This window comes from Phyllostomus hastatus, unplaced genomic scaffold (assembly GCF_019186645.2).
Source record: "Phyllostomus hastatus isolate PE091 unplaced genomic scaffold, TTU_PhHast_1.1 phas_scaffold_760, whole genome shotgun sequence".
NCBI classification, from domain to species: domain Eukaryota; kingdom Metazoa; phylum Chordata; class Mammalia; order Chiroptera; family Phyllostomidae; genus Phyllostomus; species Phyllostomus hastatus.
The window spans coordinates 472,805-488,905 of record NW_025334040.1 but is presented as its reverse complement, the minus strand read 5'-3'; the positions used below and the strand labels follow the sequence as shown (position 1 = coordinate 488,905).

Sequence of the window (16,101 nt, the reverse complement as noted above, 5' to 3'; positions counted from 1 at the left end):
CCTGAGGAACTTTCAACCTCAAAAGTGACTCAGAGATGTCATGTACCAGAAACAGACCCAGGGGCCTGACAGAAGGAAACTCAACTATCTTGTAATCCTTTAATATCTGGGAACACAGAAATTCAGGTAACTCCATGGAGGTCACTAGTGACCTGAAAAAATTAATGACTCACCCCAGAGTCACAGAGGGGCCCTGCTCATTCCACTGTCCTGCGTGGTGACATCAGAAAGACCCAAATGCAAACAGCAGAGCCCTCCCAGGACAGCTGGGGGTGTGAGATGAGCTGGACGATGTGCTTTCTGAGACCAGCAGGGGACACTGGTGGACTGGGCCTGAGAGCTCTGTGTGTCCTTTGCACAGCTGGGTAGGCAGTGTCCTCAGTGAGGTGTGACTGTCCTGCACCTGGTCCCCAGGAGACACAGGAGCACTCAGCTCTGACTCACACACATGCCTCATATCTTGACCTCCCCTCTCATGTAGTCATTGTCCAGGCCTGATTCACAGGACAAAGTAGGTGGACAATCACACATTGAATATAAATTTCCTTGAAAAGAGATGTGCCTTACGGTTGTCCCTGGGCATAGGGTAAGAGACGCCTAGGCAGGGACACTCTCAATGTCAACAATTAGGCCTCAGCTAGCAGAGCTCTGGGGCTTCCCTGCCATGGCCTGGATCCTCCTGTCACGTCCTCACTCACTGCAGGAGTTTGCTTCCAGGACCCTGAGAGTATACGTAGGGGGAGGCACTGGCACTGCCTTTTCCTTCTGCCATCGGGGCGCAGCTGGTGGGTCATCCCATTAATTCTGCCACCTTCTAACCCTGCTTCTGGTCCTGGGTTACACAGTGCTGTGCCTGCCAGAGAGAGAGAGAGAGAGAATGTCACCTAAATTGATGTTTTCATTCTAGCAAATCAAAGAAGCTTAACTCAAGAGAATTATTGGAAAATTACTCCAGGTATCTCACTTTTTATTATAGCTGATATTTTCTTAAACTACTCAACATATGAGCAAGAAGAATGCATGTCTCATAAGAAAACTTCCCCATTATTTGCAGGAAGGATTTAGGCTGAGTCTAGAATATGTTCATCTCTCCAGGTGACTATACACCTGGAATTTGGGGACAGCAGACGTGAAGAGGCCAAGGTCCGCCTGCAGCAGGGTGTCTCTCAGAGGTGAAAGCACCTCATGAAGGAAAGTGCTCCCTGAGTCAGGCTGTGTCCCTCAGGACCCATAGGGGGCTCCAATCTGTGTCCTTCATATGGAGGAGGGGCTCCTGGGGTCCTGGGAGTGTCCCCACACCCAGCTTATCATTCCCTCCATCCCACACTGGCTCCTCATCCTTAAAGGGACACATGGTGTCTAGGGGAAAGCCTGACACATCTGTAGCTATGGCAAAACTCAGGATGATTTGCTGCTACACTTGTAAATGTATTGATGAGAAACTTGGTAATAAATGCTTTCACCTTTTTCTGTCATCCTTTCAGTGGTTAATTCTTCCTAGTCTGCCCTTTCTCGTTCATCTCAATGGTCTGCAGTGACACTGTGTCCACACTCAGCCTTGGTCAGCTCCTTCACTGAGGCTGGTGGGTCAGAGCTCAGTGAGGGGAGACCCCGTTCCTCCACTCCCCACATGCAAACTCTGGTTTCCCAGAAGACTCCCTGTAGGAGGAGGCAGTGTCTGCTAATAAGACAAGAATGGTTTTCACTGAAGAAGAAAGAAATGTTCTAATCTAAGAAGCGCAGTGAGATTTGAGATGAACTAGATCGCTGGGGCCAGAGGTAAACACAGTCATCTCATCGTGCAGGTGACAGATAATTCACAAAGACTTAGCTTTAAGGCCACCAGGGATGTGGGGGAACTGATTCGGTGACAGAGGTCAACACTCCGCACTCAAGGCCTTAGACAGAGCAAAGTCACTGGTGTTGTGAGGCAGCAGCATGTGTCTCTTTCCACATCTCCCCAGGGGACATCAGGATGACACTGGGGCAGGACAAGACAGAGGAAGCTGATTTGCATGAAGCACATGCTCCTCCTAGTGGGTCTGGGAGGCATGAAAAGGCCCCAGGACACCACCCTCCAGCCCAGGAGCCTGAGGAGGCGGTGTCCTGTGAGTGTCCCCACCATGGCCTGGACTGTGCTCCTGCTCGGTGTCCTCACTTACAGCTCAGGTCAGAGGAAGGGACTCTGCATTCTTGGGGGACACAGCAAAGCAGGGTCTTGGGGAAACCTAGTAACCCATGACCACACCTATATTTTTTCTGTTGGTTTTAGGTGTGGATTCTCAGACTGTGGTGACCCAGGAGCGAGCACTGTCTGTGACTCCAGGAGGGACAGTCACACTCACCTGTGGCCTTAGTTCTGGGTCAGTCTCTAGTAGTAACTACCCCAGCTGGTACCAGCAGACCCCAGGCAAGGCTCCCCGCATGCTCATCTACAGCACAAACAGCCGGCCCTCTGGGGTCCCTGCGCGCTTCTCTGGATCCATCTCTGGGAACAAAGCCATCCTCACCATCACGGGGGCCCAGCCTGAGGATGAGGCTGACTATTTCTGTCTTCTGTACCCGGGTTCTTATCCTTACACAGTGATGTGACCCCATGGGGAAGTGCAACCAAAACCTCCTCATGTGCTCAGAATGGCTCTGCTTTAGAGACGAGGAAAGAGAGAAGCTGGAAATGTCAGCATAGGAAGGGGACGGGCTCCAGGGTCCCATTGCCAGGTCCAGTGGCTCCTGTCTACATGCCTCCTCCAGTCTCCCCCAGGGTGTGCCCATGTGTCCCATGTGACCCTGCAGAATGGGCTTCCTCTCCTCCCCTGTCCCTAGAACCATGACGGAGTGAGGGCTGAGTGCAGACACATTAGCCATCAGAGAGACTCAGAATCCCAACTGCCCCTGTTGACAGACCTAGGCTGGACCAGGAGGAATGGAAAATCCCTGCCAACCTTATCCAGCACAAACAGATGCCTGGCTAAGTTTGCGGGCCTGGAGTCATCCTATCTGCCATAACACGATGCAGCCTTAACTTGAGCCTGACAAGATGTATCAAGAACAATGGTCAAGAGAAAGGGCACCCAGCAATCAGCTCTAGCCAATCAGATGCTGACACCCCAACTAGCTACCCTTCATGGGTTTTTATGCCTAAATACTGTGTCCTAAGAATGATGGAGTGAGTTCCAACCTCCCTCGGTTGGCTCCACTTGCCCTCCCATTCCCTGCTGATAGACCCTGCTCCTTAGCTCACTGGGTCCACCTGGTTTCCTGAGCTAATGCAACCTAACTAACGCCTGTCTGTATCCCAGGAGCTTTAAGAAATTATACTGTCATCTATTGACTTCAGCCTGTGGACTGTGTGAATGTTTTATTAGCATTTAAATGAGAGTGTCACTGGGAACTTGCAGGTGATGCTGTTTCCCAAACTAGGCCAGCTGAGTAAGATTTCTGTGTTTGTGAGAAAAGTCTGGGTTTTCGCAAGGTCCCTGTGAAGTGTTTCAGGAGTGCTAAACTGAAATATCCGTCCACTTCTATAATTATAAAATTGTTCCTGAACACTGGACTTCATGGAACACAGGGGTTAACTTTTCCTACTGTGTATTCTGGAGATGCTGACATCTGAAATAGTTTTATGTGCATGTTTTCACTTCCCATAGACCAAAACTCTTTCTGGCAGTGAAAAGAAGTAGGGTAATCATGCACCACATGATTGATCAACACTATCTACACATGAGACCCTGGATGTGTGGATAGAGACAGCCACCTGGTGAGCTGCAGAAACTAGCTGAGCTCTCAGGGCTTTGGGCCATGATCAGCAGGGGGCACTGGTGGACTGCCCTGGAGCATCTAAATAGTTGCTCAGTGAGGATCATTCTCTCAAAGGAATCTGGGCCATGGCGCTGGGCACTGTGCTCACTGATGGAGACTCACTGGTGCAGATACAGTCACTGTGTCCTCTCAGGCCTTGCAGAGTCCCCTGAGCTGGGATCTTTGTGTGGCCTCAGCAGGTGCTTCCCCCCAAGGCTCTCCCTAGGGAAAAGCCAACCCCCATCCTCTTCACTTGTAGCCTAAACTGAGCTACAGCACCACGGCTCAGGGATGGGCTGGGAAGCCCTTGGATGGACTCATGTTTGCATGGACAGCCGGTGCAGAGGGTGGGGAGAAAAGGAGGCCTGGGCAGCCCAGCCCCACTGTGGGCTCAGGGGCTGTGTGCACCATGGCCTGGGCTCCTCTTCTCCTGGTGCTCCTCTCTTACTGCACAGGTAGGGACAGGCCTCAGGGACCAGGACAGCCATTTAGCTTGGATCTTCCTCCACTTGAACAGAGCCTTGAGGAACTTTAACCTGATTACCTGCTCTACCAGCCACGAATGTGCCTGCTATTAGGTTCCCTCTCCCAGCCTGTTCTCACTCAGCCCCTTCCTCTCTGCATCCCAGGGAACATCAGTGAGATTCCCATTCACCCTGGAAGTGGATTTAATGTTGGCGGCTACCACAGACTGGTACCAGCAGCAGTCACAGAGCCCTTCCCAGCAGCTCGTTCCAAGCACCCAGATTCAGAAAAGCACCAGGGCTCCTGCCTCTGCAGGTGTTTCTCTGGATCCAAAGAAACCTCGGCCAGTGCATGGCACCTGTTCATCTCCAGGCTGCAGCCTGAGGATGAGGTTGGCCTTGCTGTTGAGTCCATTACAGCAGCCCTGATGCTCACACCCCACTGAGAGTCACAGGTTGGTGAGACTAAAGGTACCTGTGCTCCCCCTGCCAGGGAACCTCACCCCTGCTCTGCTGGGATCAAGTTGCCCTCACAGGTGACATCTGTTGTCACTTCTGCAAATAAGACTTGAGTTTCCTCTAAACAGCAATCTGACCTTCCCCTCATCTCTCATTTAGACTCACCATCACCACCATGTCTCAGCTGTTCCTGTCTCAGAAGCAGAGAGTCCTTTCCAGGAGAACCGTCTCCCAGGGGAGATGCTGGAGGTGCGGACACTGGCTGGTACCGGCCGTGACTGTCTCTGAGACCAGGGGAGACTCAGTGATGTTTCCTCCCTAAATGCTTTAATCGGGGCTTTGAGATACAAAAACAACATGCACAACTGAATACCAATGTACACAGGACTAATCCATCAATAATTAACAAGAAAACTTGTAAATTAACAAGAACATTTTTAAATATCATAATGGCATCAAAAAGAAGAAATACTTAAAATTAAAACTAAAAAACCTGAAAGTTTTGTAGAAATGAGAGATACAATTCATTCCTGTTATACATAAAGAAGACCTAAAGAACTGAACACACATCTACTTTATGGTCAGACACTGAATACCAATCATCCCCATACATATTTATACATTCTCAGTGAGAATTTGAGTGACATACACTTGCAATGAAAGGACAGGTAGGAAATCAGAGCAAAGAAGTAGAAACTGTAAGAAAATCACAAAATATGTTAGAGCCCTGGGAAAACACTGCTCCATGTCCACGTGACCTACCTGCATCTGACGGAGGAGAGGCATATGGAGTTGGCTTGATGTCAGGAGACCCAATCAGGGGGTCAAAGCAGAGCCTGTCCCTCCCTCCCAGTCCCTCAGTTCAAGGCTGCCTGAGCACGCTAAACCTGAGGAACAGAGTACTGGGCTGGAGGTGCTGGGTGAGGATACAGGTGTGCTAGGAATTCCAGTCACACAGTAGACGAGACCCCTGGCTGGGTACTTGGACCTTCAGGTGTGAGGTCAGGGACAGGAGGGTTGATGTAAGGGGAAGTTTGGGGCCTGAGACCAGGAGACGTCTTAATGGGACGGGAGGGGATGGAGGATGGTCTACATTTCCTGGGGAATTGCCGAGCCTGCTCCAGGGTAAAGTGGTCCAGGGAAGAGACACCCAGAAAGCTGACACAGCTCAGGACCATGGGGACTCCTGGGAGAGGATCCCTGAGTCTATGGGCACTGACTGTGCCCCTGGCCCTCCCACACCCTCCTGCAGCTCTCCAACAGGCCAGGGTGGGGGCTGGTTGGTGGGACAGCAGGAGCGGGTGCTCCCCAATCTGTTCCTGTGTCACACCCCCTGTGAAGCTCTCAATGAGCTCAGATCCAAAGTCACCTTCTCTTGCACAGGGATTTCCAGAGACACTGGAGTAGCCATGACACTTGTCCCTAAGTGTCCAGGCAGTGCCCCAACTTTCCTACCTGTCACAGCATAGAGGGGCCTTCCAGGGATTCAGCTTGATGGTCCTGATCCAGGTCTGTCACCAGAACCTGTGTGATCACCTCTGGGCTCCAGTCTGGGGCTCAGGCTGAACCTCATCATTAGACAGATGGAGACAACCCCAATGCCCCAGAGAGCTCCTGCTACATGGGGACAAGTGATCAAATCTGCCGCCTCCTCTCCTGTCTGACCCATCACTGCCCTGTCCCTGCCCCTGAACCAACACCAGCTCAGTTATGGGCTTGTGCTCTCCCTTGTGCTACTAAAGCTGGGGGGCTGGCCCTCAACTCAGTTTCTCCTTAGAAAGTAAATAGAAATATCTGCTTTGGGGTCACTGGTCTTCAACACAAACATAATTTTGTTCTTAGAAAAAGCAAAATTGTGACTCGGAGGTTGGGTGCAGAAGAGGACAGAAGTGCATCATGTGTGACTGACGGAACCAGGTGGCCCGTGCCCAAGGCCCTGTGTGTCCCCTGGTGCCAGCCTTGGGCTCCCCTGATAGCTCCCTGAGTTCTGAGACCTTACAGAATCTGGGTCTCCCTGTTACCTGAGATCAGAGCTCTGCGAGGCCCCTGCATTCCCGGGGCTGGGCAAAGCCTCCCATGGAGGAGAGGCTCTCAGACCATTGAGTGCTCACTGTCCCAGCTCAGCCTCAGGACTTCCAATGTGTTTCCCTGTCCAGTAGTTTGGGTGGAGGATGTGGGATAAATGTCAGTCATTTAGGCATGGATCTTGTAAACTCAAACCTATCACCTGACAGAAAGTTGATTCTCTGTTTTTATTAACCTTTCTCTGAGGAAACAATTATCTAGACTCTAATGTCAGAAATATATTGGACAGTCACAAGAAAATAAGGCATCACCAGGCTGACACAGGATGCCAATGGGGACCCATAGCAGTAAGGAAGAGCAGAACAAAGGATCCCAGACAACGATGCCTCTCGTCCTCACACAGGGGATCAAAGTCCCAGCCTGTGCAATGGGGGGTGGGTACGGACAGGAGACCCTCCCACCAGCAACAGCAGTGGCATAAGTTAACCTGTAAGAATGAGCAGTGCACAGGTGTTCCCAGGTGGCCCTGAAATATCTAGTAACAAGCTCTGTGCTCCAGGTCCTGTATTTAACTCTTCGGATGTTATTAGAGATGTGGAAAATCAGTGTCTGGTACCCAATCCACACTGCAGGGACCTACTCAATGTACTGCCTTAGTCAGTGACAGCAGATAACATCCAACTGCAAAAGTCATCCCCGCCAACCCTTGCACGAGAGCTGGGAGGATCAGGAGGCCTGGGGCATGAGAGCTGGACTAGAGGGGCGCTGTTGCTTGGTCCTGGGAGGACTGGGTGTCCTGGACAGGAGAACTAGGAAACTACTTTTCTGAAGGTTGTCTGTTTGGGCAAGCAGTGCCCTAATTGTGTGTCACATGCCATCACTAGGGTTCCCAGGAGCTACATGAGCCCTGAGGTCTGACTCACACCCTTGCTTCACATTCATCTTCCCCTTCAGGAGTTGATTCTACCAGGTGTGCAGACAGACAGTTTCAGGGGGACAGACACACAACAAAAGCAAATCTACATGAGGAAACTTGGCCCGTGAGTCTTGCTGGACACAAGACAAAAGACCCTTGGAGATGAGAGAGTCTCAGTTGATAAAACCAGGCCTGAGCAGGCAGAGGGCTGGAGCTTCCCAATCATGGCCTAGGTCCCTCTGTTCCTCACCCTCCTCACTCCCTGATTTGGAGACAGAGGGAGACTCTGTTCCTTCAGTGCCTGAGTAGCTCTATCTTCACTGGTCTGTGTGAGGTCTCAGCATCTGCTCTTTCCACATCACCCCAGGGGACATCAGGATAACACTGTGGTACCAAGAGAGGAAGCTGATTTGCATGACGCAGCTCCTCCTCCTAGTGGGTCTGGGAGGCAAGAAAAGGCCCCAAGGACACCTCCTTCCACCCCAAGTGCCTGAGTAGGTGGTGTCCTGTGAGTGTCCCCACCGTGGCCTGGATGGTGCTCCTGCTTGGGCTCCTCACTTACAGCTCAGGTCAAAGGAAGAAACTCTGTATTCTTGGGGGCCACAGCAAAGCAGGGTCTCAGGTGATCTTGTCTTTTATAACAACACCCATGTCTTTCCTGTTGGTTTTAGGTGTGGATTCTCAGACTGTGGTCACCCAGGAGTCATTACTGTCTGTTTGTCCAGGAGGAACAGTCACACTCACCTATGGCCTTAGCTCTGGGTCAGTCTCTAGTAGTCACTACCCCGGCTGGTACCAGCAGAGCCCAGGTAAGGCTCCTCTCATGCTCATCTATGAAACAAAGAAACAACCTTCTGGGGTACCTGAGCGCTTCTTTGGATCCATCTCTGGGAACAAAGCCACCCTCACCATCACCGGGGCCCAGCCTGAGGACAAGGCAGACTATTACTGTGGTCTGGCCATGGGTAGTTATACTTACACAGTGAAGTAACCTCATGGGGAAGTGCAACCTAAACACCTTCTAGTGCTCAGAATGGCTCAGCTTTAGTAACAGAAGGAAAGAGAGAGGGTGGAAATGATCAGCACACCAAGGAGACAGGTACCAGGGCCTCATTCCCACGTCCAGTGGCTCCTGTGCACGTGCCTCCTCCAGGCTCCCCCAGGGTGTGCCCCTGTGTCCCATGTGACCCTGGCATAATGGGCTTCCTCTCGTCCCCTGTCCCTAGAACCATGACAGGGTGAGGGCTCAGTGCAGACACATTAACTATCAGAGAGACTCAGAGCCCTCACTGACCCTTGTAATCCTGCCTGTGTTCCAGGAGCTTGAACAAGATGTACTCATGTTGTGATTGAGCCTGTGGACAATGGCAATATTTTTTTGGCATTTAAATGACAGTGTCACTGGGAGCTTCTGGTGATGCTGGTCCCCTGACTACGTGCTGAGTCAGAACTGTGTGTTTGTGAGCAAAACAGTGTTTTAACAAGCTCTCTCCTAAAGTATTTTAGAAACACTAAAGTTTTAAATATACCTGTACTTTTATTATAAAATTATTCTTGAACACTTTTGTGCAAAATGTAATCCAGTTAAATTCTTGGTCACTTTCTCTCCTAAATCAACCTTCATAAATGTGGAACCTTCAGAAACTGGTTTAAAATATCAGGTCATCGATGAAAACTGTGAGCTGATTTCTCTTTTCTCTGGTTTCTAAATTGAAAACTACAACCACAAGTTGAGAAGACTTCCATGGCTTATGTGAATACTGATGCTCAGAGAGGCCACCTGTTTAGATGTGGCTTCCAGAAACACTCCTCCCAGCCCTGGTCCACCTCCCCTGGTGCAGGGACAGGGGAGGGGCTGCAGGCAGTGTCTCCACTCCCGGTTCCCCAGGGCGCCCGGCACTGGGCCGTGAGGGGAGAAGCAGAGTGTCACATTGTCCTTTTATTTAGTGTACTCACCTTTGTTAAAAAATCTTAGAATAAACTTTATTTCAACTCAACACAAAATCAATTTTAAAGAAAAAAGCTTAATATCTGGCATGTTGGAAATATATACATTTATCTGTGATTGTTTTCTGTAGCATTTATGGCATTATGGAATCCTAAACTGGTTCTAAGAATCTAAAAAGAATCTATTGGGTATTTTATGAAATTTAAATCCAACCTGCAGTTTAGTTAATGTTGTCTTACCAATGGTATCATCTCAGTTTGTAAAAATGGCACTAGTTTTTAAGACTGTAGTGTTAGAGAAAATATAAGTGATAGTTATGGAAAAGTGGGGTTTTTTTACTGACATTTTGTCTTTAAGCGCAAAATTATTACAAAATTAAAAGTTTTAAATAACTCTCATGGGAATGAAAATATACTCCCATTTCTCCTGGGAGGGTAAAGTCCAAGGCCAACCCCTGGTGCAAGGTGAGGCTCCTGAGCAGACAGTCAGCCTTTCACATGCAAACCACGACCAGGTGTTCTATGTTCATGTTCATCTATGCTAAGGAAAAAATATGAAAATATTCATCATGTTTACTAGCCACTTATTTATATAAACAAAATCTCTGCAGAACCAGAAAAGTATGGCCTCTCATTCATCCAAAGGCAGAAATAAACCATTAGGATTCTATTCCACGAGAATTTTGGGATTGAGTCCCTGTAAAGAGCCCCATTGTTCCCACAGTCTCTTCAAGTATAAACTCCTGGCTGTGCAGCCAAAGCAACTCCATCTGGAAGCCAATTTTGACGTTTGCTGTCCCTCCCCCGACACTCCTCCAGTAAACACAACGACTTTGTGCTCCTCCCTTGTCTTTATCTGTCTCTATACCAGCTCTGGGGACAGAGCCCGAGGTGCTCCATCCTTAGATTAAAGACACATTCCTTTACCAGCAAGTAAGCTCACTGGTTCAGAGACACAGCACAAAGTCTGGGGGTGGCTGTGGAAGGCACAGAGCAAATCTATGTGGTCTTTTCACTGCCTGAAACGCACCTTGAGTGTGACTTCTCTTAATGAGCTCCTGATGGAATGACGTGGCCAGTCTCCTTCTCTGGTCTGTGGGGCCAAGGAAATCTTACATACACTGGACCGAGTCAATCAAAGCAGAAGTAGACTTCCAAAGTGAAAACAACAAGGCAGACTTCCTCCATTCCCCAACTGGGGAACAGACTGGTTTGGAGTCCTTGGGTCCTCATTACCTCCCTGTAGACAGAGCAGATAGATACAGAGACCTCAAGGTCTCAAACAACTAAGATACAAACAAAATGGTGGATAGATAGATAATCCTAAATAGATATAGGCTCCTAGAAGACCCTTTCTCTCTAGCTGAAGAACATGGGAACTAGATGCCTATCCAGAGAAAATCTTTGGGATGACACCCATGTACTGACTTCCCACACTATAGAACTCCCGACCTGCACCCCCATCGAAGGGTGTCAGCCATAAGGGACAGGGTGTTGGTCTCCACTCCTGCTAACACAAGTTGGCAGTGTCCCTTTGCCACCTGGGACAGTGTGGGTGATTCAGTGGAAGGCTGACTCCCTCCCATTAGAGAGTCAACAAGCCTTAACAAGTAGGGCCAGTTGAAGCGGGTTAGCACTCCAGTTCTCCCATCCATGACTCTGGCTACACAGTGGGGTCCTGAACTTCAACCTCACCCCTCAGCAATAAGAATCGATACGGGGTACAGACCAGAGTTAGTCTGCATTCCTGCTCCCCTTGCTTGTAACTATGGGAAGCAGTGAGGAGCTAAGCCTTGACCACCCAGTGGCATTCAGAGCTCTGAGTAAGGAATGGGAGGCAGACGAGTGGGCCATGCAGGGGCCCCCAACCCTCTTGTGTCAGTACTGCCCTGGAGGGACCCAGTGGGGAGTTGGGAGCCCAACCCACTGAGCACAGCAGCTCCCTTCTTCCCTGTGCTTCCCACCCTGAGTCCACAGAGCCTGGCTGTGGGCTCAACACTCACCCTAACTTGAAGGGAACCAACTGGTGACAGTCACTGCCCTATTTTCTTGAGGAAGTTGTCAAAGCAGGGGAGTCAGTGCTCCACCTTTGCTGGGCCAGTGGGAGCTGAACATCCACCCCATGACCTCTGTGCTGCAGCTCAGCAGGCAGGCGGCCTGATGGAAGACAGAGGAAGTGGGACACAGGGGTCCCTAATGCAGTCTCCCAATGTCCTGGACCCAGTAAGAAAAAACACTGGTCACATCTAGAACCAGGAAAATGAAAACTTCAATAAACCAAGAAAGTCTACTGAAACCAACTCAGAATGACTCAGATAATTAAATTGTGTGACATATTTCTTTAGCAATAGTAATAAAATCCATGTAACCAGCAAATACAGACATTCTTGGAAGAAATAAAAAGGGACAGAAACTCAAATAGAAGGAGACATGATAAAGATGCCAAATGGGAATGCAGAACTAAAAAATACCAAAGACGAAGTTTTATAAACCAATGAAGAAATCAAGGATACATAAAGTTTATCAATTACTTTATTTGCTTGTTGTATATTTACAGATTGATTGATTGTTGAAATGAAAACTGGGATACAATTCCTACTGAACAGCTCCCACACCATGACTCATGTGTGCAGGATGTCACCAGGGGGCACTGTGGGTCTTCTCAGAGCTGCAAGGCCTGAAACAAACCCAAATGGTTCTAATTCAATGGCACCTGAGCCCACAATCATGGCCTCAGTGAGAGGAGACAGAAGGTGCTTCCTCTCAAGGGGGAGACTCAGAGCTCACAACAAAGCCAGCCTCCTTCTGAGAGTAGAACTATAAACGGGGCCCAGTACCCAGAACTGGATGGTGCTCTGGGCTCCTATTTGCATAATGCCCAGCAAACACACCCTTCACCCAAGGAGCTGAGGAGGACATAAAGGGACAGCCAGAGAGCAGCCCCAGACTCAGGCCAGGGGATTCGGAAAGTGTCCACCATGGCCTGGACTCTGGTCCTCCTGCTCCCCCTCCTCACCCTCTGCCCAGGTGCATATGGATATTAGCTATGAGCCTTTGGAGATCCTCTGCTTTCCTTCCTTATTCCTGACATGTGACTGTTTTTCTTTCAGGGTCCGGGTCTCAGGCTGTGGTGACTCAGGAGCCCTCACTGACTGTGTCCCCAGGAGGGACAGTCACTCTCACCTGTGCTTCCAGCACTGGAGCTGTCACCAGTGGTCACTATCCATACTGGTTCCAGCAGAAGTCTGGCCAAGCCCCCAAGACACTGCTTTATCATACAAGCAGTAAACACTCCTGGACCCCTGCCCAGTTCTCAGGCTCCCTCCTTGGGGGCAAAGCTGCCTTGACCCTCTCAGGGGCCCAGCCTGAGGACGAGGCCGTGTACTACTGCTGGCTGGTGTACAGTGGTGTTTGGCACAGTGAGAGACCCAGAGGGGGAAGCAGGACAGAAACCTTCTCAGCACTTATGATACGGGGATGGCAGGATCAGACACACCAGCTCTCAAGAAGCCTATTGTGGGCCATCCATTGACAAGGGAAGGGAAGGGTAGAAATGAATTCCTATGGGTACTTGAGGCCTAAAGTGGAGGAAATACACATGATTTGGGAGGAACTTGTTCTGGAAAAGCAACACCCAATTATTTCATAATCCAGAAGGAATAGGAAGAGCCGGATCAGACCTAAGGGCTCTGGTCAAACACCTTCCCCCGAGAAAGGAGTACCTCCCATGGTCTACTTTGCTGGCTCCTTTTATATATCACTAAAGGGCATGTCACTGAGTAGTGAATAATACAACACACATGGGTTGTATAAAAGCAAAAGGATTGAATATCAGCGCTGGCTTCTGTGGCTCAGCAGATAGATGCTGAATTGCAAACCAAAGGGTCACGGGATCGATTCCCAGTCAGGGCACATGTCTGGGTTGCAGGGAAGGTCACCAGAACGGGGCACACGAGAGGCAACTACACATTGATGCTTCCCTCTCTGCCTCCCTTTCCCTTTAGCTATAAATAAATAAATAAAATTTTTAGAAAAATTATTGAATATCACCAAAGTCCTCCCAAAAGTTCTCTATGCCAAACCTTTATTAATATCAATATATTATAACCATAATCTATCGGTATATAACTGTACTTCTGAACTTCAATGCACGCTTTCACTTCTATTTCAATGTATCCAAAATTGTGATCAAACCTGGTGCTGACATCTCGGCATGTTATATACTGTTCATGTCCTATAAGAGTTATACAGATAACTTCCCACTGATTAAAAGGGCACACATGTTCGGACGCCTGCTTAATATCATTGTGATTTCTCTATGATGCAGTGTTACAGTAAAGCGAAGGTTTCTTAGTCAAATAAAGAAGTGACATTACTCCGTAATCCATCTTGTTAGTCAGACAACACCGTGTTCGTCTGTGCACTTTATGAAGTCAGGGGAGATGCCTGCCATTGCCACTGGGAACCCCCCGGACGCTGTCCCTGGCATTTCAGTCCGCAAAGAGGGAGACAGGGAGAGTAGCTGCACGTGTCAGAGGGAAGAGTAACAGATCCCTTATCGGCATAACCCAAGTCCAAAATCGTGCCAGTGTCTTTGAGCATGCCCCGGACCTGTGTCTCTCAACTCTAAGGTGGGTAAGAACCGTCTATGGATCTCGTAAAATGTGGGTTCTGATTCATGAGTGTGGAGTGAGGGTGGAATTTCTGTATTTCTAAGAGCTCCCAACCACCCAAAGGGCAAATTCTGTATGTATATGTATATGCTTAATAGCAAATATGAGGATCGTACAAAATAAAAAGGAGAACAGCTGGCAGACAGGAGCCTAAGAGGAACCTCTGAGAGAAGAACTAAGGACTTGGGATTAGAGAAAAACCTCCCAGAGCTGCAACCTGGAGCTTCCCTGGGAGGACAGTTGCGGAGCTGGGAGAGGCTCCTCTTTGTTTGAGAACAAAGCAAAAGCAAACAGAAGAACTCAAAGACCTCTTCTGCACCTCAACTTCCCTCTACACTTGCCCAATTCCGCTGTGGGCTGCTCTTCCAGTCTTCTCTGAGGGACAGGACCTTCTCCATCTCTGACTGAAGCTTCCCTTCTGAGCTCACCGTCCCCCCCTTTCCCAACATGCCCCATCTCCCTTGGCCCCTCCTCAGAGTGCCGCTGACAGTATTCCAGACTTTTCCTGCTTGGGGCTGGCACATTCCCTTTCCCTTCCCTGACCCTCTCTAATCCCTTAGCTCTGAAGTCTCCTGACCCTGCTCATTCCTTCTTTGTTTATCTCCCCTGGCTACCTTCTTCTTCTACTTCCCGGGTGCCCCCTCATTTTCCACTCAGTCCAGAAAACCACACATGCATGCTAATCTATCCTCATGAATGTTCCCCACTTGGCCCTAGAGCGGGCAGGGGAGGATTCAAGTGGAAAGAGAGGAAACCGCATGGCGAACAGCCTGAAGAGGGGCTCATGGCTGAGCGTGGACTGGGAACCCAGACACTCATCTCCCTGTGTCTGTTTTGTGCTCACAAGCAGCCGTTCCCCCACTAGGGCCCCAGGGGACTCACTGAGCACACATCCTCTCCATCTCCAAACAGGCCGGCCTCAACAAGAAGGGCTGAGCTCTGTGTCCTACGTGGACAAACACAACCACGGGTAGCAGGACAGAGTTGCACTGAGTCCCCTCCATCTCCAGGATTGGGGTGGGGGGCAGGGGAATGACACAGCATGGAAGCTGTTCACCCTGAGCCTTGTGGTTCCACCATGACCTGGACCCCTCACCAACCTCTCTCACTACACAGGTGGCAGGAGACTCGGCATCAGGATCTGGCTCATTCACCCTGTGTCTTTCCCAACTGTCACGAGCCCACACTGTCAGAGGCTGTGACTACACCTGTCACCACCTCTTCTCCTGGAAACTGCACCAAGGTGGGTCTTGGGACTGAGTCCTGGAACAAACAAGGATCAGGCGATGCCCACAGACCTCTGGACTGTAGAAGCAAATACCAGCCTGCAGAGGACCTGGCCTGCTTTTCAGGCTACGGTGTCTGGCAACACAGCCTTGCAGAGCACCTCTGGGCTCTACCCAAAGCTGGTCGTCACAGTGAGGCCCTACACAGCCTCCCACAAAGTTGCAGCCTGCAGGGAAGTGAGACTGGAACTTGTGGGACCAGCCAACACTGTGACCCTGACTGTAGCACCTGACACCCATGGTGGGGACAGCACATGTGCTAGTTTGAGCCCTAACTAGGCCCTAGCACTCAAGTCAGGACGGCTAGCTCAGGAATGCAGCCTCATCCTCCCAAGCTTGGCCCTAGATGGGCACCCTTGTCAGCCTGCATCAAAGGCCCTGGAGACAGAGTCTGGGATGGGCCAGTCTGAACAGGGACAGAGTCCAGCTGGGTCAGACCAGGGAAACAATAGATACAGAGGTCTGTCCATCCTTAACGTTTTCCTGAACAGGTACTGTGTCAGGCTCGTTGTGTCAGGCTCAGGTCTGCAGCT

The 16,101-nt window shown here is 49.9% G+C and overlaps 2 gene segments (V, D, J or C); both read left to right on the top strand.

Moving 5' to 3' along the window:
• Positions 1-2,058: 2,058 nt before the first annotated feature.
• On the top strand, positions 2,059-2,592 carry LOC123810839. The segment is given in 2 exon segments: positions 2,059-2,169; positions 2,273-2,592. Coding segments are annotated over 2 exon segments (366 nt in total).
• Positions 2,593-8,150: 5,558 nt separating this feature from the next.
• Positions 8,151-13,863, top strand: LOC123810964. The segment is given in 3 exon segments: positions 8,151-8,231; positions 8,334-8,471; positions 12,720-13,863. Coding segments are annotated over 3 exon segments (597 nt in total).
• The last annotated feature ends 2,238 nt before the right edge of the window (positions 13,864-16,101 follow it).